At 39.3% G+C, this 24,390-nt stretch overlaps 1 protein-coding gene across 1 annotated transcript; it reads left to right on the top strand.

The window, feature by feature from the left end:
- The first annotated feature begins 12,406 nt into the window (after positions 1-12,406).
- LOC105465651 (growth hormone secretagogue receptor) lies at positions 12,407-20,207 on the top strand. Its single transcript, XM_011714202.3, has 2 exons — positions 12,407-13,384; positions 15,543-20,207. Exons 1-2 carry the CDS (start codon positions 12,589-12,591, stop codon positions 15,845-15,847), a joined length of 1,101 nt encoding a protein of 366 aa, XP_011712504.1. The 5' UTR covers positions 12,407-12,588; the 3' UTR covers positions 15,848-20,207.
- Positions 20,208-24,390: the final 4,183 nt, after the last annotated feature.

The raw sequence follows: 24,390 nt of genomic DNA, 5'->3' as shown, positions 1-24,390 counted from the left end.
TGGTTTTCATCTCTGTCATTTCGTTTATGACCTTCTCTGCATTAATTACTCTAGCTATCAATTCTTCCACTCTTTTTTCAAGATTTTTAGTTTCTTTGCGCTGGTTACGTAAATCCTCCTTTAGCTCTGAGAAGTTTGATGGACTGAAGCCTTCTTCTCTCATCTCATCAAAGTCATTCTCCATCCAGCTTTGATCCATTGCTGGCGATGAGCTGTGCTCCTTTGCAGGGGGAGATGCGCTCTTATTTTTTGAATTTCCAGCTTTTCTGCCCTGCTTTTTCCCCATCTTTGTGTTTTTATCTGTCTCTGGTCTTTGATGATGGTGACGTACTGATGGGGTCTTGATGTAGGTGTCCTTCCTGTTTGATAGCTTTCCTTCTAACAGTCAGTACCCTCAGCTGTAGGTCTGTTGGAGATTGCTTGAGGTCCACTCCAGACCCTGTTTGCCTGGGTATCAGCAGCAGAGGCTGCAGAAGATAGAATATTGCTGAACAGCATGTGTACCTGTCTGATTCTTACTTTGGAAGCTTCCTCTCAGGGGTGTACTCCACCCTGTGAGGTGTGGGGTGTCAGACTGCCCCTAGTGGGGGATGTCTCCCAGTTAGGCTACTCAGGGGTCGGGGACCCACTTGAGCAGGCAGTCTGTCCCTTCTCAGATCTCAACCTCCGTGTTGGGAGATCCACTGCTCTCTTCAAAGCTGTCAGACAGAGTCATTTGCATCTGCAGAGGTTTCTGCTGCTTTGTTGTTGTTGTTGTTGTTTAGCTGTGCCCTGTCCCCAGAGGTGGAGTCTACAGAGACAGGCAGGTTTCCTTGAGCTGCTGTGAGCTCCACCCAGTTCAAACTTCCCAGCGGCTTTGTTTACCTACTTAAGCCTCAGCAATGGCGGGCACCCCTCCCCCAGCCTCGCTGCTGCCTTGCGGTTAGATTGCAGACTGCTGTGCTAGCAATGAGGGAGGCTCCGTGGGCGTGGGACCCTCCCAGCCAAGTGTGGGATATAATCTCCTGGTGTGCCCGTTTGCTTAAAGGGCAGTATTGGGGTGGGAATTACCCAATTTTCCAGGTGTTGTGTGTCTCAGTTCCCCTGGCTAGGAAAAGGGATTCCCTTCCCCCTTGTGCTTCCCAGGTGAGAGGATGCCTCGCCCTGCTTCAGCTCTCGGTGGTCGGGCTGCAGCAGCTAACCAGCACCAATTGTCCGGCACTCCCTAGTGAGGTGAACCCAGTACCTCAGTTGAAAATGCAGAAATCACCGGTCTTCTGTGTCGCTCGCGCTGGGAGTTGGAGACTGGAGCTGTTCCTATGCGGCCATCTTGCTCTGCCCTGTTTTCTAGTTTTTCACCCTAGCTCTTTAGCACTAGATCCAACCCCTCACAAGAACACTGCTCCAGCCATTCTCCATTCTACCACACCATCAGCTTTCCCCATTGTAGATGATCATCCCCAACAGCATACAAATCACTATTATTTCTCACACCTTTAAAACAAAAACTCTTGACCCCGTATGTCCTCTAGTTACCACCTCATTAGTCTTCCTCCTTTTGTAATAAAATTCTTTGGAAGAGTTGTCTATACTCATTGTCTCCAAATTATTTTCTCCCATGCTCACCTGAACCAACTAGGTTTGCTCCAACATGCCACCAAGTTCATTAACTAATAATTACCTCCATGTTGCTAAATACAATGGTCCATTCTCATCTTACTTGACCCATGGCAGTATATGATATAATTGATCACTCCTGTCTTGATATATTTTCTTTGCTATCTTTTAGAATATCACAGTTTCCTGGCTGGAGTTCTACTCCACTGACCACTTATGAGTATCTTTTGCTAGTTCGTTCTCACAACGCTGATTTCTAAATGTCTGTGGAAGGCTCTAAATCTCTAGGCCCTTGAACACCTCTTTTGTAGCTGTGCTTATTTCCTAGCTTATCTCAGCTGGCATCCTTATTTTAAATACTATTTATTGCTGACCACATCCCAATTTTTATCACCAGCCCTGAACTACATACCAGTATATCCAACTGTCTTCTAGTTCTCTATTAAAATTTATAATAAGTATGTCTACTCATACATCTAGCATTAAGCTTTTAATCTTCCTTTCAAAATCTGTTTCACCTCCAGTCTCTCCTATATCAGTTAATGGCAACTCCATACTTTTCAGTTGCACAGGCCAAAAGATAATATACCTGTTATGTAAGCATAGCATATAAATTTTAACTTTTAGAAGTCCAGAACTCAACTATTTCTCACCAGTATCATGTCAGTACTCTGGTTTAAGTCACCAACATCTCTTGTCTCCATAACATCTTGCCTGGATTGTTAAAAATAATGTCCTAAATGGCCTCCCTGCCATTGCCCTTGCTTCCCTTTCATCTTTCTCCTAAACAGCAGTCAGAATGATCGGATTACAAGTATTAGTCAGATCATGTCACTTCTCTACCTCAAATTTTCCAGTGATTTTCCATCTTATCAGAGTAAAATATCATAGCTATAACTTTTAAGAACTTCACTATTTGGTCTCTTTTCCTCTTTTAACTCACCTCCTGTCATTCTCCCATTTGTTTGCCCCACTACAACCACATTGGCCTTTTTGCTGCTCCTCCCACAAGCTAGACCTTATCTTGCTGTATGAGATCCAAGAAAAAGAACCACTATGAATGACATAGAATAAGGGATTAATTTTAGAGCTCTGACTTTATGTAATTGAGGTAGCTTGTTAAACAGTTTATAAATTTCTGTTGCTTCTGCATATGATGCTAATTCTGAAATTAGCATGGCAGGAATTTGGGAAGAAAAGACAGAAAGTGGGGGAGAGCAACTGAAATATGAGACCCTTGAGAAGGAGCTGGAACCAATGATGAACTGGAACTCACATGTCTCTCTTCAGAACCCACAGTGAAGTGGGTTCTCTCACCACCTCCAAACTCTAGCTCCAATGCTGCAGGCGGAGCATTCTCTGTTGGAGAAGTTAGTGCCTTTTTTCATGGACATTTTTACCTTTCCAAACTTGAATAAATGTCTCTTGTGGCCAATCCTAGCCAAGAACCACACTTGGAAACTCCTTGAAATTAGCTTAGCTAAGTAGACAGTCCAAAGTCACCATACCTCCCTCAAAACCTTTGTTATTTCCTCTGCCTGGAATGCCATTGTCTTCACCCACTGATATCCCTACATCCTTCAAGGCTTCACTCAAAAGTCATTTCCCTGGCTACCCTATCTAAAATTTCATTTATTTGGATTTTTCACTGTTTTATTTTCTCCCTTAGCACTTATCACCATCTAACCCATTATGTGTTTTACTTATTTATCTTTATATTATTTGTTCCCCCTGCTAGAATATAAGTGCCCAGAGGATAGACATTTTTGTGTCTTTCACTTACTTCTGTATTCTCAGTTGTAAGAATAGAGCCTGGCACATAATAGGTGCTCAATAAATAAGTGTAGAATAAATTAACGAATCTTAAAATATTTCAGAGAAAAAAGTAACTGCAATTTATTCAAGTGATCAGGAATTAATTAGAATTAGAATTAATTAGAATGAGAACAGTGTTGTATTTGGGAAATTCCAGGGAGCAATTCCTTTAAAATTCTTAGGGAAAGTGCTATCTAAAGTAAAATTCCGTAACTGGTATAGACTGAATGTTTGTGTCCACCCCTTCGACTTCATGTATTGAAATCCTAATGTTAAATGTAAGGTTATTAGGTGGTGTGGTGGTGGGGCCTTTGGTGGGTGAGTAGGTCGTGACAGTGCAGCCTTCATGAATGGGATAGCAACCATATAAAAGAGGTCCCAGAAAGCTTCCTCACTCCTTCTGCCCTGTGAGGATGCGGAGAAGATGGCTCTCTAGGAAATCAGAAAGGATGTCATCACCGGACAGCAAATCTGCCTTGATTTTGGATTTCCCAGCCTCTAGAGCTGTGAGAAATAAATTTCTGTTGCTTATAAGTCACCTGGCCTATGATATTCCGTTACTGTGGTACAGACTAAGAAGATAATTAAACTCCCAATAAATAGTTATGGTACAATAAAAATAGTTATAATACAAAAGTTCCTCAAAAATGTATCTTCCATGTATCTTTTTTCAGCAAGTTATTGGAGAATGTGCACCTTCTTAACAGAAAGCAAACCGAAAAAGAGAAAGACCCAGTACCTGGCCAGGCAAAGGAGGTACCCAAAAGGATGATGAACTATCAGGACAATAACCTATGTAACAGGCCCAGAGAGCACTAGTTCAGATTGGAGTAGCAGAGTGTAGGTATCCAAAAGCATTGTCCCAAAGAAACAGATTGAAATGCATAAAATAACCTGCTGTGTTAAAAAATGTTGAGAGGAAGATTAGTAGTACTTATATAGAAACTAGACAAATCATCCAATGAGGTGGTTATAACACCAAGGAAAACAAAAGGTATTTCAAGAAAGGAGAATATTATCACAGTGTGCTATGTGGTTCTGATTTAGTAATATCTACGTCAGCAAAAAATGTGAATGTAAAGGATAAACCTAATCCCAAAATTATAGTATGATTGCATTTGGAAGATGAAAGGGGGGGGGAGAGAGAGAGAGAGAGAGAAAGAGAGAGAGAGAGAGAGAGAGAGAGTGTGTGTGTGTGTGTGTGTGTGTGTATGTCTACATATGTGTGTGCGTGTACCCACATATGGGTGATTCATGAGTTGAGAGCATAAAACAACTAAATAATCTTTCATAACAGTATACCAATACATAATAATGCATAAATCAGTACCATCATGGTTTAATAAGCCTTGTATAAGCATTTGAAATTATAAACCTATATGTAACCTTGATAATTATTAATAGATAAATTCTGGTATTAACTAGGCTTTAAAGGACTAGGTAAAGTAGTAATGCTTAATATCAAAATGTAAAACTTGTAGTAAGAGTATCAGTAAAAATATGGAAAGTCCCACTGAAATATCTATGGGGAAAATTCAAAAAGAGATGGGTATAAGAGACTTTCTAACACGTTTGAGTTTTTAAGAAATATGTTACCTCTATAAGCAGAAAATCACAAAGATTTTAAAATGAATTTTTAAACTGTAAAATTATTTTAATTTTCATAGTGATTACTTGTGATAATATGTCCCATTTGCTAATTAGAAAATGATTTTTACCGGGTGTGGTGACTCACACCTGTAATTTCACCACTTTGGGAGACCAAGGCAGAGGGATTGCTTGAGCTCAGGAGTTTCAAACTAGTCTGGGCAAGATGGCAAGACTCCATCTTTACAAAAAAATAAAAAAATTCAGCCAAGCCTGGTGGTGTGCACCTGTACTCCCAGTTACTTAAGAAGCTGAAGTGGGAGGATCCCCTGAGCCCAGGAATTCGAGAATGCAGTGAGCTGTAATCGTGGCACTGCACTCCAGTCTGGGCTAGAGAGCAGGATCCTATCTCTTAAAAAATAATGCTGTTGATGATTTTTAAGGTACTTAAATGCTAAGATTATTTTATATATATATTTCTACTCCTCTTTTTATATACCTGATATTAAATATAAGTTGTTACAGCTTGCTGGTCTGGAAAGAGCAATGTGTACTTTTTGCTTTGAAATATGTACATGACATTATTTAAATGAGGCTATATGATGTGGTAGAAAGAGTATAACTGATGAAGCCAGATATATTAGTACATTGTGTTCAAAGCTTGAATAGAACATTAAAATAAATGATGTGTTTTACGAAAAGTACAATGTAGTGTTTAAATTTCCTCATGAGCCTTCTTATATGTTCTATATTTATATAAAAATGAAATATAAATTTAATCAACACAGGAAATGTTTGCTTTAGGTGCTCTACTACCTACAAGCCACTGTACTAGGTCATCTAAAGAAAAATATGTCTTTGCTTTCAAATTACTTACAGTCACATTGGGAAACATGGCAGTAACTATAAATTGTTTATCCAAATCTAGAACCCTGGGAGTGATAACATGCCCTGCTATAAATGTGTGTTTTCCAGCCTCTCTTGAAAATGGACTTGGCCAGTGCAATGTAAGTGAGAGTTTTGAGTTAGAACTTTAAGAAAGCTCTTTATCCCTGCCTCTTCTGTTTCTTCTTGCCTGGAACTCATTTGGATGACTGGAGCTCCAGCACCAATCTTGAGCCAAGAAGTAACCTTGATATTGGAAGCCACTCACAAAACATGGTGGAACAGAGAGGCAAAAGGAGCATGAGTTCCTGATATGAGCCCTGGGCATTCTATATTCTAATTTCCTTTAGAAGAAAAATGAATACATATGATTTTATCTTTTTTCAGTCTCTTTTTTAGGTTTCTTGATGTATGTATCCAATTTTTATCATGATTGATACATGAAATATGATATCAATAAGTGAAATTTTATAATTAAAGAATACATGGCACATGGCAGTATACAATTCATTGAGTGGTACAAATCCAGCATGAAGAGGCAGTGTATACTGCCTGAGTGTTGAGACTGGGCTCTGAAAATACATATAAAAATTTAATACAAGACAAAAGAGTCAACTTAAATTATTAAGGAAAAGGCAAACTTTTAAATAAATGGTGTTGAAACAACTGAGTAACCATTTGGAAAAGGATAAAATTGGATCCATATATCATTTCATGTTCCAGGATAAATTGCAAATGGATTCAGAAATAAGTGTTAAAAAATAAAGCCACAAAATAATAGAACAAAACACAATTCCTTTATAACTTAGCCATGAGTAAAGCCTTTATAAATGTGACTCAAAATCCAGAAACAATAACAACAAAGACTGACAAATTTGATGACACAGAAATGTAAAACTTGTATGTGTCAAATAAAGAAAAACACCCATAAGTAAAATTGAAAAGACAAATGAACAGCTGAGGAAAGTATTTTCTATTTATGTCCTTCCAAAGGAATATCTCTCCAACACAAAAAGAGCTCCTAGAAATCAATTTTAAAAAGCTTAACAACAACCCAATAGAAAAATGGGAAAAGTCATAGTCCAGCAGTTTACATGAAAAGAAAAGCAAATGGCCCTTAAACATATGAAAATATGCTCATCTCACTCAGAATAAAAGAATGCAAAGGAAAAACACAATGAGAAACCATTTCTCACCTAAAAATTAAGTTGGAAAAATTAAAAAGTTGACAACACTGTGGTAGAGGTTGGGAGAAATCAGGGATTCTCATCCATTGCTGGTGGAGATACAAGGTGATACAATCCCATGGAGAGGAATGTGGCAATATATAACAAAAATACTTTGACCCTTTGATTCAACAATCCCACTTCTAAAAATATAATGTAATGTTGTATCTGTTACCTTATACCAAATTTCTCTATATGTTTTCACAGCCCAGACTTGACACTCAGGCACTATACACTGTCTATCCATGCTGTATTGTGCCATTCAATGATTTGTATACCGCCATGTATCATTTCTTCTTTTATTAAATTATTTTATATTATTTTGTAATATAGCTATATGCATATAAAATGATATATACATTATCATTTATAGCAAGAAAAGATTATTAAAAACACAAATATTCCTCAATAAACATTGGTTATATGAAACCAAGGTACATCTTCATAATGGAAACTATGTAACTTTCCCTAGGTGGATTAAAAAAAAAAACATAAAAAAATTGCTATGAGAGAATCTCAGGATATAATGTTAAATTGAAAAGGCAACACAGAAGACAATCTAGTGTGAATGTATAGTATACTACCTTGTAGTAGGACACACACACACACTTACAAAAAGAAATACACACAAGACATAAATTAGAAGCTAAAAATTTTAAATATTATCTATTGAAAAATAGGAAAAGAAAATAACATTTTCCTGAGTATACTTTGGTTTAAAGTTTTAAATTTAGAACCATACTTTGTTTTAACATTTTAATTGTCAGATCATGTAAATGTTTTATATATTAAAAACTAAAACTTAAAAATAAATAGAAAATTTTAAAAAATTGAAAGTAATTGAAACAAATGAACCATGTATCAAATTGGTAAATAACCACACATAGAAAAACGTTGTCTCAAGTAATTTTAAAACACAGCAGTTGTACAAACTTAGTGGGATATACTGTAAGGACAAAAGAGAACTGCAAAAAAATCTCAAACTTCATTTGTCAATTTTATTATTAGTGGTAATGCTGATGTTATAAGTCTGAAATCATTTCATGTATAAGATAATTATGTTTACGTTGTTAGAAACCAAGATGTTCAGCATAAATATAAACTTGAAGAAGTTAATAATCGGAAATTGAATCAGAAATGTCTATACAAATGTATGAGTTTTGAACTTTTATTTGAAAATAATTTTAAACTTATAGAAAATGTGCAATTATAGTACAAAAAAAATTTTACCATTTCCTAAGATTTACCTGTTACTAACATTTTGCCCCATTTGCTCTATCATTTGCTCTATTTATCTACACATACACTCACACATCATATTTCTCTGAAACAATTGAGAGTAAGCTGCATAAATCACTGTTGAGTGTGCATCTCTAAGAATAAGAATATCCTCTTCCATATGACTGTCAACTCCAATAAACCAAACATTGATCAGAAATTAAAATCAGAAATTATATTTAGTTGTTATGTCTCTTTGGTGTCATTTATTGTGAAACATTTTCTCAGTCTTCCTTTGTCTTAAATAACATTGAAATTTTTGGAATAATTTTTTAAATAAATGATTTCTCATTTTGAGTTTGTCTGATATTTCCTTGTGATTATATTGAGGTTCTTCATTTCTAGCTGGAATACATATAAGTGACATTGTGTTCTTCCCAAGGTATCACAGTGGTGATGTTAGTTTGGTTCATCTGCTCAGGGTCTGTCCAATTTATCTACATTATCGTAATTATAATCTCATGATTTATAGATATCTAGATATTGTGAGATGATAATGATTGTACACACACATCTATATATGCATACGTATACATATATAGTGTATAGCCTATATATACACAATATATATAGAATATATAGCAATATATATTATAGCAATAAAAGATTATTAAAAACACACAAATATTTATCAATAAACATTGGTTAAATGAAACTAAGGTACATCTTCATAATGGAAACTATGTAACTTTATTTATATGTATAGAATATACATATAATCTGTGTATATATATCCTACCTCTGTCTACAGAACCTAGTGCATAATGCTCCAGGCACAAAAATCAATCCCACTGCCCAAATGGTGGTCTCTAAACGCTGTTTCCCACTGCAGATACCAGGGATTCTTGAAATAATGGTTGCTCCTAGGTCTAGTGTGGAGAATTTACGTGAGCTGGAGGCATCTCATTGTGCCACAAAACACAGCATGGAAGCTCTAAAAATCTAAGTGAGTCATATCAAAAGGACCCTGAAGCCAACTTGAAGAGGATCTCATTGGCCAAAGATGGGACAATTTGAATGTCTAAAAGAAAAAAATCGCCGTAACTGATCCGTATGCACTGACTATATAAAAATCCACAAGTCAATAATAATACTCTTTACACCATTCATAGAACAAGACTTGTTGAGTGTCACTCCAAAATGCTTTTGTGTCCGTTGTCTGAACGGTTGAGCAAATTTTCCTTTTTCTGACGGAACTGAACATTTTCAAGATCCAGCTCAGATGCTGCTTCGGCTGAGAAGCCTTCCCTAAAGCCTCCATGTGGTTCATTCATTCTCTGTATTCCAACAGGGCTCATTGTACATGCCTCTGTAAATGCACTTATCAATATTGTATTAGCATTATTTATTTAACTGTATTTTTCTCTCTAGACTATAAGTTTATAAATATAGGATCTGTCTGGGTTTTATTTTGTTGTTCCTAGTACCTACCACATACTAGAGATAGTTTTATATACAGTATTACATAATAGTTTACATGTTGTGAATAAATAGATCAATTTCAAGAGCACCCTCTGTTTCCTCTTGGTCATGCAATATAGATTTGTCTATATTTTAGAAACTGGTTGAGTGCCATTAAATGGCTGGCTATTTTAGCTAACATGAAAAAAAAAATTATCACAATAGTTTTGGTGAGTTTTTTTTTTTTTTCCGGTTTTTTCACCTATCAACCATAGCTTTGGCACTGAGCAGACCAGAAATATATCCCACAATATTTTCCTGATTCTCAATCTTAGACAATAACTTCCCATAGTATTCTGATTTATCTTAGTCTATTTTCTCTCCCTTTCTTTCCACATACATCAACCTACTGGTAATATAGGGCAGGGAGTAATAAAATCAAAGTTATTGATTAAATAAAAACGTGTTAGTAATTGGTAGTTTGACTTAGTTGTAATATTTTTAAAAATAGTTGTCTGAAATTAACGTTCTAAAAACTCAATTTAGGGCTGGGCACAGTGGCTCACGGCTGCAATCCCAGCACTTTGGGAGACCGAGGCAGGCTGATCACGAGGTCAGGAGTTCGAGACCAGCCTAGCCAGTATGGTGAAGACCCATCTGTACTAAAAATACAAAAAAATTAGCCAGGCATGGTGGCACACGCCTGTAGTCCCAGCTACTCGGCAGACTGAGGCAGAAGAGTTGCTTGAACCCGGACTTCGGCCCTCAGAAGTCCAAACCAGGTGAGAGATCCAACACTGGGAGGCGGAGGTTACAGTGAGCAGAGATGGCGCCACTGCACTCCAGCCTGGGCGACAGAGGGAGAGCCCGTTTCAAAACAAAACAAAACAAAACAAAACAAAACTCAATTTGGTCCAATGTCTAACACACCAGACGCAACCAAGCCACTATGTTAAATTTCTTGTATCAAACTTCTCTCATGTAATATCTTACTGTATGGAGTCGTTCACGCACTTGTGCACCCATTCAGTTCTAGGTCTTTGTGGACTTTTAAGTATTAACAATTTAGGTAGTAGAGGTGCAAACTGAAAGGCACGTACAAACGCATTCAACTGAGGGGGAAACTCTCTCATATACAGTACGTGGGATCTCATCGGGTGAGCGCCGATGTGTATGGTCAAGGTAGAGGCTAACGCCGGCCTGTGCTTCGTGGGAGTGTGCACTGCTCCTCCGTGGGGTAGGACTGAAGCGTTAGAAGCGCGAGTTGAAAAAACAGCAAAGCCGTTCCTCCAGCGGCGCTTTGCCATAGGATGGACGTGGCGCTGGCCACGGTGCTGAACATGTTCCTGGGGCTGTCCCGAGGTCGGTGGGCTGGGAGGGGCCGGTCGGATTTGTGAATTCGCTGGCAACCGACAGTCTCCTGTCTTCGGGTGCCGATTTCTGGCTCTGAGCAGCAGACGCACAGACCGGGTCCAGAGGGTCACCTCGCTAGTGTAGGGGTGGCCTTTGACCTATTACCACCTGCACAGCTTCTACTTCTCAACAGCAACGCGTCTTCTATTTGTTGAGTGCCTCCGGTGGTCCCTGACACTTGATATTCACCCCCAGTGGTCCGCACAAATCACTGCAATGCGAAGAAAAAGAAGTAACGCTCAGGAGGTTGAAGACCTTGCCCAAGAGAATACGGCTACTAAATGGCTGATCTTTCTCAATTATGCCTCAAAAAATGTTTCCTGCACACTCTCGACGCGCCAGCCTCATAGCCTCTTCTTCACTTGCGGGCTCCATACACTTCCAACCCTGCCTTTTTCCTTTCTCCTGTTCCCTCCCCGACCACCCTCGGCACCCCACCACCAGGTTTGCATCAAGCAAAAGTCATATCCCCTACAGCAGACTCTCTATCACCACCAAGTGATACAAAGGACTGGGATTCAGGACAGGGTTTATTCACGTATCTTGCCCCGATGCGCTCAGAAGTCCCAACCAGGTGGGAGATCCAACACTGGTCCCCGAGTCTCCAGCTTGCTGTGTGACCTTGGACAAGTAGTCACATTGCAGAACCCGGGTCCTAGCACTACGTGAGACTCTTTTTTGGTGCTCACCGGTATGAACACAAACACAAGGTCCTTTTCTCTCTCTGTCCCCCTTCCCAAGTCGAGTTGGGCAAGCTCGCTTTTTCTTCCCACCAGTGCCATAGCCAGCTGCAGCCTTGTGGAGGAAGAAATCAGGTCCTAGCTGCTGGTGTCCTGGTGTCCTCCCCACCGCCACCATGTCCTCACCCCCACCCCTGGGTGTGACCTGTCCTTCCGGAGCACACTAGTCCAGCATCACCCAGGGCTCCGGAGAGAGCTCTTCACGCTCCCGCTTCGCGGCGCCTGGTCCCTCCGGTCCCCATTCGCTGGGACGCTTTGGGAAGTGCGAGACGCAACTGGAGCGAGAACGTAAATGCAAGGCAGGGGTGATGACAGGTATGCGTGTGGGCGCCGACGGGAGGATGTGTTGGGAGAGAGAAACTTTGGGGGAGTTGGTGGGGGAAAGGGGAGGTGCCAGAGAAAGCAGTGGGTCACTGTCTCACCCACTGACCACCAGTCTCTCTCCCTCTTCCCTGTCCCCATCTCACCTTCTCCCTCGGCTTCTGCCTCTCGCCTCCCTCTCTTTCTTCTCCAAGCATCCTCCCTACGCTTCTGCACCCGCTCCTCCCTCACACCCTCCCGCGCCTAAGCGGACCTCCTCGGGAGCCAGCTGGGTCCAGCCTCCCAGCGCAGTCACGTCCTAGAGCCTGTTCGGCTGAGCCGGCAACATGTGGAACGCGACGGCCAGCGAAGAGCCGGGGTTCAACCTCACGCTGGCCGACCTGGAGTGGGATGCTTCCCCCGGCAACGACTCGCTGGGCGACGAGCTGCTGCGGCTCTTCCCCGCGCCGCTGCTGGCGGGCGTCACAGCCACCTGCGTGGCGCTCTTCGTAGTGGGCATCTCTGGCAACCTGCTCACCATGCTGGTGGTGTCGCGCTTCCGCGAGTTGCGCACCACCACCAACCTCTACCTGTCCAGCATGGCCTTCTCCGACCTGCTCATCTTCCTCTGCATGCCCCTGGACCTCGTTCGCCTCTGGCAGTACCGGCCCTGGAACTTCGGCGACCTGCTCTGCAAACTCTTCCAATTCGTCAGCGAGAGCTGCACCTACGCCACGGTGCTCACCATCACAGCGCTGAGCGTCGAGCGCTACTTCGCCATCTGCTTCCCGCTGCGGGCGAAGGTGGTGGTCACCAAGGGGCGGGTGAAGCTGATCATCTTCGTCATCTGGGCCGTGGCCTTCTGCAGCGCCGGGCCCATCTTCGTGCTAGTCGGGGTGGAGCACGAGAATGGCACCGACCCTTGGGACACCAACGAGTGCCGCCCCACCGAGTTCGCGGTACGCTCTGGACTGCTCACGGTCATGGTGTGGGTGTCCAGCATCTTCTTCTTCCTTCCTGTCTTCTGCCTCACAGTCCTCTACAGTCTCATCGGCAGGAAGCTGTGGCGGAGGAGGCGCGGCGATGCTGTCGTGGGCGCCTCGCTCAGGGACCAGAACCACAAGCAAACCATGAAAATGCTGGGTGGGTCTCAGCGCGCGTTCAGGCTTTCTCTCGCGGATCCTCTCCTCTCCCTGTGCCTGCTCCCTTCTCTCTGAGTCTCCATCTCCTTTTCCCGCTGAGTCTCTACCTCTTTCTTCGGTTTCTCTGGGCCTCTTTCTCTCTGCATGTCTCTCAATTATTCTCTCCTCTTGCTTTCCTGAGTGATGTTTTTGGCCTCTCAACCTCTCTCTCTGTCTCTGTCTCTCTCTCCTCCCCCCTTTACTTTGTCAGTGTCTTTCTTACCGTCTCTATCTCTTTTTGTCTCTTTCTTCCTGTCTCTCCTTTCTCTCTTTCACAGAAAAATGTCCCACATTTGTATTTCCCTAAAATAAATTTTATATCAGCCAGAAACTCCACTTTAAAATCGAGCTATCTTATAAAAGTCTATTGTGGTCTTTAAGCCTTAAAAGTGAGGACTGACTTCCTGCCTCAAATAGAATTTGTGAATATCTAAGTTACATTAGGAAAAGCAGGGCTTGGATCTAGAAAGTGTTCAGTGGTAAATTCAACCAAAGACATGATCAATTTGGATAACCCTCTTAAAGATGATTCATTTTTCTTTCAATATTGTGATTTGTTTTCTGCCCTGCATTTTTTCAGATAATTGCATCAATTCTGTTTACCCTGCTGCTGTTTATACAGCCTTATAAGGAAGTCAGCAACAAATCAGTGAAGTTTCATTTGTTTTTATGATAACCTGCCTCTTCAGGTAATCATAGGATAAGGTGTCACTAGGATAAGGTAAGGATAAACTAGAATAAACAAAGCTCCAACAGGAGGAAAGGAGACTTTGTGGAAACCAACAGAATTCACTGCCTCCCCAAATGGCCCTTCCGGAACATCTGGGTACAATGTCATAACTGGATGTGCTGAATGTTTATTGCACAAATTCAGCTTCTTTAAGTATATGTGTTTGGTACAAGGGAAGTAATAATAAATGTGTTTACATCCCAGCAAAATATTAACTCTACTTGCATTTTCAAAACCAAGGTCTGTATATTTTCTTATTTAGATATTATAGTCAAGACTTCATACTTATTGGCATATTTTAAGGCTTCTTAGAAGTCATTCCAGGATGATTTCATATTTCCAATTTTACAATTCCTGGATCCTACATATTACAGTGATAGAGTTTATTAAAGGAATGTCAAAGATTTTATTTTCTGGACCAGTGATTCTCGTGATATGACTCATAGGTTATAAACCTGCTAGTGTCCTCCAAGGGATCCTAAGCTCTCACCTATGAGATTCACATCGTTATTGTGGCAGTTAGGTTGCTACTATACAACTTAGTTTTAAGGGTAAGTTTAAAAATTTCCTCCAGTTTTATTTTCAAGCCATTAATTTCTTCATTGGTGTCTCAACACCAATGTTAACTTTCTTCTTCCTTGACAATTTGAGAGATCACTGAAGTGTTACAAGGACTAAAAAGTTATTTATTATTTTTCCCTGATTTCTGACTTTAAAACAATCTAAACATTTAGACATCTTTAAAAATTATCTTACATGGGCAAAATGAAGACTTGGATGGATGATAATTTATATGAGTTGGTTTACTTATGTCTTATTTATATCTATTGTAGGTGACATAGAATCATTCATCTCAGTGATTCTTAATCCTGACTGTATATTCAATCCTCTGTGAAACTTAAAAAAAAAAAGAAAAGAAAAGATAAAGCATATGCCCTGATCTCCCTCTTAGAGATTTAAATTGACTGAATCTATACTACATTCAAGGAATCTGCATTGCTTTAAAAAGTGCCAGGAGACTCGGATACACAGCTATGGTTAAGTACATCCACTTTACCTCATAAATGTGTGTGTTGTGTCTAACACATAAAAACTGCTGGACTATTGTGAAGAAATGGTCTAGTCAGTTGAGTCAATATGTCAACTCACTACAAAATCACTCAGATAGTTGTTAAATAGGAAAGACTGGGAAGCTCAGTAAAAATTGTTGAACTTTTGGTCCAGACAGACTGAATCTTTGTTAAAATGTTGGAACGAGGAAGAGCAGAACACAATGTTTCTCGGAAGTCAGTGGTCATAGACCATGAAACAAAAACAAAGTCTTAAAAATAGAATGTGATTTGCTATGACATTTCTTGAGCTGACTATCTCTCTCCCATTGTCCTTTTAGCTGTAGTGGTGTTTGCCTTCATCCTCTGCTGGCTGCCCTTCCATGTAGGACGATATTTATTTTCCAAATCCTTTGAGCCTGGCTCCTTGGAGATTGCTCAGATCAGCCAGTACTGCAACCTCGTGTCCTTTGTCCTCTTCTACCTCAGCGCTGCCATCAACCCCATTCTGTACAACATCATGTCCAAGAAGTACCGGGTGGCAGTGTTCAGACTTCTGGGATTCGAACCCTTCTCCCAGAGAAAGCTCTCCACTCTGAAGGACGAAAGTTCTCGGGCCTGGACAGAATCTAGTATTAATACATGACCTAGCACATTGCTGAGTACAGTCACCGCTTATTATTCTAAACAAGAAGACATAGCACAGCAGAACTTGGGAGGAAGCTGAAGGTTAATTTTGGAATTAGGAACACATAGATCCGGAAACATTTCGGAGGGAAAAAAAGACATCATTTGTAGGGTGCGAGCAGTTTGATTTGATTGCACACTTATCAGTGCTCTCATACACGATTTCTGCATATTCACTGCCTATGATTTTGCATTCTGCTGTGGGTGCTGGTGAGGGCTTTGCAATTCAGAGAAAGGAGGTAGAGCAGAGTGAGCAATTAGGGCACTTCTTGGAGGGTATATACAAATTTGCTTTGCTTTTTCATAATCATCAAAATTATTTGGTCTAAAGAATGACATTACATAATACAAATTTTAAAATGTAACTTTTAAAAACTAGCAATTTTCATAAAGCTCTAGAGCAGTGCTGTCCAAGAGAAATATAACATGAGGCACATAAGCGATCAATGCAAAAATTATTAAAAAGAAATTTACATGCTTTTTTTCACACTAAGTCTTTGAAATCTGACATGCTTTTTACACTTACAGAATCCCTCAATTTGGACACTAAGTTTTCATTGGTAATATTTGATGTATTTAGATTTCATAAAATTTACAGATAAAAAGTAGATTCAACAACCTAAGTTGTCTAAACACACTTAAAAGTTTTCCAATAACTGAAACAACTGTAACCCTTTAAACTTAAAATTAGTTATAGTTAAAAATTCAGTTCTTCAGTTGCACTAGTCACATTTCAAGTTTCCAGTAGCTTGAGGTTACCACTTAGAACAGCACAGCTCTAGAGTATATACAAAATTATCATTCACCTTATATAAAATGTTTAAAAATAAATACTCTTTCCCTAAAATGTTTTTATAGTGGTGTTCGCATAGCAGAATTTTAGAGTGATGGATACTAAAAATCACACTAAATGTCCTGTTCTGTATGCTCAGAAGAGAATGGATATGAAATGTGTAACATATATTTTTAAATTAAGTTGAGTTGCATGTGTTAATATTCAGGAAATGAAACTTTATGAAACAATTATGGGTAATCACAAACTGCCTTATATGGCTTAACAACAATTTTTAAGTCAATCATAAGGCTTCAATTTGTGAATAAGGGAATAATTTGTAACGTACTCTGGCAAGTTTATAAGAAAGTTAATGAATACAGAAATTATTCAAGTGATGAAGGCAGGCTCATGTGAAAAACCAAGAATCCCCTAAATGCTACTGCTTATTGATATTGAAAACTTTCAAAAATCTTATAACCATTTATTTTAAAATGCCTATGCTGTGTCCTGTCTCCAAAATAGTTTTACTGCTTATATCCCATTGCTTACCTGATAGATATGATTACCTGGACTTCCAGATCCTCTCTTAATTGTAATTATGAATGAATAGACATCTTCAACTAAATATTGTACATTTTGTTATAAGTATATAATTTTCATTTATATTGACATTGCTTCCTATACAGTCAACTCTTTACATTCTAAAGATTTGGGTTAATATCTTTAGTATGCAAAGAGTAATAACTTTTTCATAATCCTGTGCAATACTTAGTCATATAAACAGTTCCTTCATGAAGTTATTGGTTCACAACTATGGAATGGATGGAACCATTTAGGGAAATTCCTGCCATGACTGTTTTTTCCTTCAACAAAAAGAAAGATAATCATGATGAAATAATTGATTGATTATTTAGTATAGAAACACCCAAACACAATCATAATTAGAATTATTTCTCTAGAAAAATATTTCCGAGATTCATTCTGACACTAAAACTGCACCACCAATGTGGTCTAACTACAGAATGCTAGCAAGCTGATTATGTAGTTAGTTCCTAAGAGTGCATCAATATTAAAAAAACAAAAACAAAAAACACTGACTCATTTAAGTTCATGGGATACTAATTAGGGCATTGAGCATTATTGTCCTGGAGAGGGCCCAGTAAATCCAAAAAAGGTAGTTCAGCTTTCTGAAGCCTTACAATTTTTGTCTATAAATACATCCTACTTGAGAGGAAACAAACAAGAAAACCTTGACCTCCAATACAAAGTTGATTGCTTTGGAGGAAAACAATCCCAACCCTTAATTCATTGCTTAGCCTCCTCTCTTGTGGGTTTATGTCTAGTCTTGGCCTAATTCACCTCCAGGGAGTAGTTAATGTAGTAGGGACCACCACTGTCCTTCAGTGGCATTAATCTGGAAACTCAGAGAATATGTTTAGAGGAAGAGATCTTTAATTTGTCCTCTTATACCATTGCTTTTTTATTGTTTGTAACTTCTTTATTTTATCATACTCCTTAAATCATTTAAGACTCAGGGAAAAGAGGAATATTGTTTGTAAAAGTCCATCATTTCGTAAGCATTTAGTATGTGCCTGATATGTTCTAAACTCTAACAATTTATAAGCCAAGGATTTTATCCTTAAGGAGCTCGCAATCACTTGTGTGTTTTGTTGCATCAGGCAACTGATAACTTCTTTAAATTGCGAAGTAAACACCTCCGGTTGACACTGGATCAAGGGGCTGGCTATTCATCCCATTGTGTTGCTGTGCATTTGGCTCAAAATAAATTCAAGATGGGTTGTTCCTCCAACAACTGGTCAATTTTGTAGACACAGTTAATGTGTCTGCTAGCAGTAATTACACTCAACATATTCTTCATTAATGTAGGGAAAGTAAAGTGATCTTTTTTTACTCTGTGTTTCAATTTTCCTGGTTATCGAGAATGAGGTGTTTGTCACCACAGCTTACACTGTGGCACAAAATCAAGTGTTGGATCATTTTCATTACATGGAGTAACTGTTGTATAAGTAAGAACTTTTAAATGATTGCTTTAAATATCCATTGCCATGAGTTACTCAAAATTAGAAGTTTCACTGTAATGAGATTTAGAAACACCTCTAGTGCCTGGCCACACCTTGAAAATCATTTTATAGAAAACTTTTTATTGCAGTGCAGGTTGTTGTGATAAGATTTGACTTGAATTTCCACTTTTTCATGCCAATACTTTTATTAAGAATCTCATATCATTACAAGCATTCTATAACTTTTAGTTCCACATTGGCAGTTTTAGCTTTTTTTTTCTATTTTTTATTTATTCACATACTTGAGTTATGCTGTTAAAAAAAAACTGTGAGATTTTTTTGCAAGTTTGGTGCCTGAAACACTCTCTTGTCTTTTAACAAGTAGTACGTATATCTTTAAAACATGACATACATATTTGCATGTCAAAATTTCTTGTCACAGTGGGTAAATAGAAGAGAGCTTTCTGTTTTCACAAACACTGACTCTCTTGTAAATAATGTCATTAAAGGATAAAGATAATGTCAGTAACAGATAAACCATGTCTAATATAGTTCATTAGCTAATGATTAGCCTTTTTTTTTTTTTTTTTTTTTTTTTTTTTTTTGCAATTGAAATTGCAACGCCAGCCAGAATAGATACAATTGTGACTTAACTGGGTGGTTAGTGACAAATGTTAATTCAGTGAATTCACAACATAAATATTTTCTTATCTAGAGAATGAACTTCTGGTCAAAATCAGCAGAAAAGAATGTGCTAGTGATAGATGCTGTTTTAAGCTAACATCACTTATTTATTCACATTAAATGAATTCAATCATATTAGTCTTGACAAGAATCTGAGTTTGAAGCAGGTGAGGAGGAAAGTTTGGATGAGGCTTGTTTTTGTATTTTCTCTTTTGAACTCCAACTTGCAGGATGCTAGAGGCTAGCTTTTTGTTGACAGAAATATCGTCATCCTTAAACAAAAAAGGCTGTCATGTCTATTCCCCTCCCAACTGTCTGAATATTTGCTGGAATTCCAATTAATACTTTATACTATGACACAGGATATACCTTTGCTCAAGGAACTACCAACTACCCTCAAAACTGGCAAGCCAATAAAGCTCTCAAAAATCATGCCTCGTGTAAATGTTCAGAAAGTTCTACCAAAATGTGTACAACTATTCTTCCCAGAATTCCTCTCTCCCCCAGCCACAGAGAAAGCTTTCAAGAAGAATGGTTTGAAAGATTTGCTGTGTCTTTAACATCTTAAATCCAAAACATTGCTCAAACAACAAAAAATTTATCTTTTTCACTTTTACCACTATGGATTTAGTATAATAGAAAACACTTGTTTCTACCAAAAAATACAAAAATTAGCCAGGCATGGTGGTGGATGCCTGTAATCCCAGCTACTTAGGAGGCTGAGGCAGGAGAATCGCTTGAACCCAAGAGGCAGAGGTTGCAGTGAGCCAAGATTACGCCATTACACTCTAGCCTGGGTAACAGAGCAAGACTCAGTTTCAAAAAAAAAAAAAAAGAAAAGAGAAAGAAAACACTTGTTCTATCTATCTATCTGTCTATCTATCTATCTATCTATCTATCTATCTATCTATCTATCTATCTATCTATATATAATCCGAACAGCCTTGTCCCTTGTTTCACTGATATATGATGTATTTCATGTCTGTATAGAATTTCATACTTGGTTGATTTGTGTTGTTATAATATGTCATAAATGTCACTGATGTTTTGATTTGCAATTCTTTTTCTTTAGGGATTTTCTGAATGTCAATGAAGAGTTTACTATAGCTTTCACGTACCTGTCATATGCAACTACACATAGGTTTTCCTTCCTTTGAGTGTTCTTAACCAAACAATTGCCTAATAAATATTTTTTAAAGCATATGGCTGACTTCCACTTAGTTATAAAACTTGGTGTCTGGAATATTTTACCTCTACTCTTGTCTCAGATTTAGTTCTATTTTGTCCTTTTAATTCCTGAAATATGTATTTTGCACCTATGAGGAGGTGTTTGTTGTAGTAAATTTTATTTCCCCAAAGGCTCCAATATTTAATAGTGAGTTAAACAATTCCTGTAAGAATTAAGAAGAGTGGCAGGCCGAGGTGGGCGGATCACGAGGTCAGGAGATTGAGACCATCCTGGCTAACATGGTGAAACCCCATCTCTACTAAAAGTACAAAAAATTAGCCAGGCATGGTGGTGTGCTCCTGTAGTCCCAGCTACATGGGAGGCTGAGGCAGGAGAAACACTTGAACCCAGGAGGCGGAAGTTGCAGTGAGCCGAGATCACGCCACTGCACTCCAGCCCGGGCAACAGAGCGAGACTCTTTCTCAGAAAAAAAAAAAAAAAAAAAAAAGAATTAAGAAGAGTAACGGACCCTGTGGTGGACTGTGATCCCATGCTCTCATACCTCTCTGACCCTTCCAGCCTGTCACTTCAGAGCCAATACGCCCTTCCTGGTGTTGCACTATTTGATCCAAAGACCATGCATGAGCTCTTTGGGTCAGGGAAAGGATGTCTGTTCACCTTGGACTCAGTAGCTACTCACTGAATGTTGGACAAATTAAAGTTTAAAGACTGGATTATGTGTCATCTGGTCATTAGCTTCCAGACACATGGATTCCAGGGGTTAATAAAAGTTAAGGCTAAAAGTGGAAGCAGACAATTTTATTGGCCAATTAGGGGACTTTGAAACCCCCTACCACCAAGTATCACCATCATTTCAACTTAAAAGAACATAACCTAAGAAAAAAATATGTAAAGGACATAATCTTGGAATAAAGGATAGTCACAGTACGAAAATTCAACGTATTCCACATAACACAAAATTATACATGTATGCTGTTTTGAGTTAGTTACAATTTAAAAATAGCACCTAAATTAAAATGTCTAAGAAATACTTGTCAATAATTAGTAATACATTAAAGCAATCCAAGTAAGCAAATCATGGGATTGGTTTTTATAGATCCACTGAGGCCTTTTCCAATATCTTTTGGCACCTGCTATCCACCTCTCCCTTAATTCAATGCCAGCCAGGGCCCATCCCCTTTTTTAAAGGAAGAGCAGGCAGCAGGCTCTCTCAGCAGGTCTCACATTCTGGGGTCATCTACAAAAGCTGGTTGCCCCCTGCCTCTGGACTAATAGTTCATCATCGGTTCCTGATTTCATAACCAACTTCCTTAAGGGGCCATCAAATTAGTTATAAATCAATACACACCACCTGAAGAATAGCTTGACAGTGTGTATAAACTTTTTACAAACTTTACTCTTTGGTACAGTAATTTTATATTGAGACATGATTATGGAGAAGCACCATCTATAATTGTGTTCCTTGCACCTTATTTGTAATTGTGAAAACGTGAAAAGCCCAAATGTCTGAGACTGGGGAATTTGTTAGATAAATTACAGTAATGATAATCGTTAACATTTACATGACATTGTGCTTAATGCTTTCAATTCATTTTCTCATAGAATCTTCCCAACACACCTAGGAAGAGGTTGTATTGTTATGCCTGTGGGTGTGTGGAGTTGGGGGCTGGGAGTCATTGAGACAGGAGAAGTTTTGTCACATAGTTAGGAAATGGTAGGTCTAAAATTTGGCCCCGAATGATTCTAGTTAGGGTCTTGTGTCCTCATTTTACCCATGCAAACATTAAAATGATATTGTAAACATTAAAAATGATACCATAAAAGAATTGTAATAACGTGGGTAAAATGTTTACCCAATTTAGTAAAGGAAAACATATCTTGTCCCATCTTTAAAAAAAAAATGCATGTTCCCAGAGCAGAGAAGTTGAAAAGATATAGCACACTAAAGTATTAACAGTGTTCCTCTGGTGGGTTGAAATGTTTTCTTTTTTCTATTTTTCCATGGTTTCCAACATTTCTATAAAGAATGTGTATTATCTTTGCGATAATGGAAAGTGGCAGAATGAGTTATTACAAGACAGCGACTGGCCTCTCTCCTGGCCTTGCTCCAGGTCCTGCTCTCTGCTCTCAGCCTCTAACTGTGTCTGGGACCTTGGGTTTGCCTGGTTTCTGTGAGACCATGGTCCTCAGGGAGACCCCTTCCATGTCCAGCCCTAACTCTGAGCTCTCGGCCTCTGCAGGTTCTCACTAGGACATTTGCTCTTCCCTGGCAGTGACAGTTTCAGGGAGGTGGTGGTGGGAGAGGGAAGCCAGCCAGCATCAGGCCTGTATTCCAGTTCTGCTGCTATGACTATGTGGCTTTGGCGAGTTCCTTAACCTCCATCCTTATAAAGTACCAGACACTTAGTAGGTGCTCATTAAATGGCCACAGTGATCCTTTGGTTACTTAGCAAAGTATAAAGTGGCCCCATTTTGTATCCCCCTTTCCTAGGTACTCTGTTGCCTAGAACACTTCTTCAGACATCTCTATCTTCCACTGACCCAACTGGGAAGGTCTTGCAGCAACTTCATTGATCATTTACAGAATTTTAGAGAGGCTGATAAAAGCAGCTGCAAATTTGGCAAAGTTTAGTAATTGCTCTGCCTGTAGTGCTGACAAGGCACTGTCAGGTTTTCCCCAAATGCAGCAGATATACTTTGTGAACCCTTGGCTCCTCTCCCAGGGGTCATTTGTCCCTCTAGCTGTGAAATAAAAAATAATTTTTGGCTCAGTCAACAGAAGGTGGAAGAAGATGTAGGTAGCAGGTAAAGGGGGAGAGCCGGGAGAATCTTCTGGGTTCCTGAAAGTATACCTCTATTCGTGGTCACTTGTTCACTCTCTAGACCTGATTAACTGCTCCAGAACCTTTATTGACTGACCTTTTTCTTTCAAGATTTATGCTCCAGGAACAAAGCACATGAAGTAGACTACGCAGAGACTTTGAAGCCAAACAGTTACAGAATTTACTCCTGGCTTCACCATCTAGCAGCCATGAGACAATGGGCAATTACTAAACATTAACCTCTCCAGGTCTCAGCTGATTTAATAGTACAATAGGAATCCTAAAACTACCTACTTTGTGTGGTTGTTGACAGGATCCGATGACAAAGAATATGTAAAGGGACAGCGTCTGGTACACGGAAGAGCCCCACACATGTTTTTTATATTACTATAATTTGTTAGGTTGTTTACCATCTTTGATGAGTTTCTTTAAAGCAGAGCAAGAACCTAAAACATGTGAAGAAATCTGAATGCAGAATCCTTCTACAGTTTTAGGATCCCCTTCCCACCCCAATTTTGATAGCAGATTCACCCATATCTACTTTAATGAGTGTTTTCGTGACTTGCCGTTCTTAAGACTTTCCAAGGAATTCAATGTAGGTTTCAGAGTAAGAGCAGTTTTCTTTTTTGCAATCACATTTCATCAGTTTACTATAAATTGCTACTTTTTTTTTTTTTTTTTTTTTTTTTTTTGAGACTGAGTCTCACTCTTGTTGCCCAGGGCTAGAGTGAAATGGTGTAATCTCGGCTCACCGCAACCCCTGCCTCCCGGGTTCAAGTGATTGTTCTGCCTCAGCCTCCTGAGTAGCTGGGATTACAGGCATGCCCCACCATGCCCAGCTAATTTTGTCCTTTTAGTAGAGACGGGGTTTCTCCATGTTGGTCAGGCTAGTCTCGAACTCCCGACCTCAGGTGATCCACCCACCTCGGCCTCCCAAAGTGCCAGGATTACAGGCATGAGCCACCGCGCCCAGCCCATAATTTTTAATAGTTACAATAACAAGTGCGATTT

This window comes from Macaca nemestrina, chromosome 2 (genome assembly GCF_043159975.1).
Source record: "Macaca nemestrina isolate mMacNem1 chromosome 2, mMacNem.hap1, whole genome shotgun sequence".
NCBI classification, from domain to species: Eukaryota; Metazoa; Chordata; class Mammalia; order Primates; family Cercopithecidae; genus Macaca; species Macaca nemestrina.
The sequence above is the reverse complement of the archived record's forward strand: the minus strand, read 5'-3'. Positions and strand labels throughout refer to the sequence as shown.

What these genes read in the sequence shown, in the direction of transcription:
- LOC105465651 (XM_011714202.3), top strand. Translation starts at nt 12,589, where the DNA reads ATGTGGAACGCGACGGCCAGCGAAGAGCCGGGGTTCAACCTCACGCTG. An exon ending in GCAAACCATGAAAATGCTGG is followed by an intron (nt 13,385 to 15,542) that starts GTGGGTCTCAGC and finishes TTGTCCTTTTAG; the next exon opens with CTGTAGTGGTGTTTGCCTTC.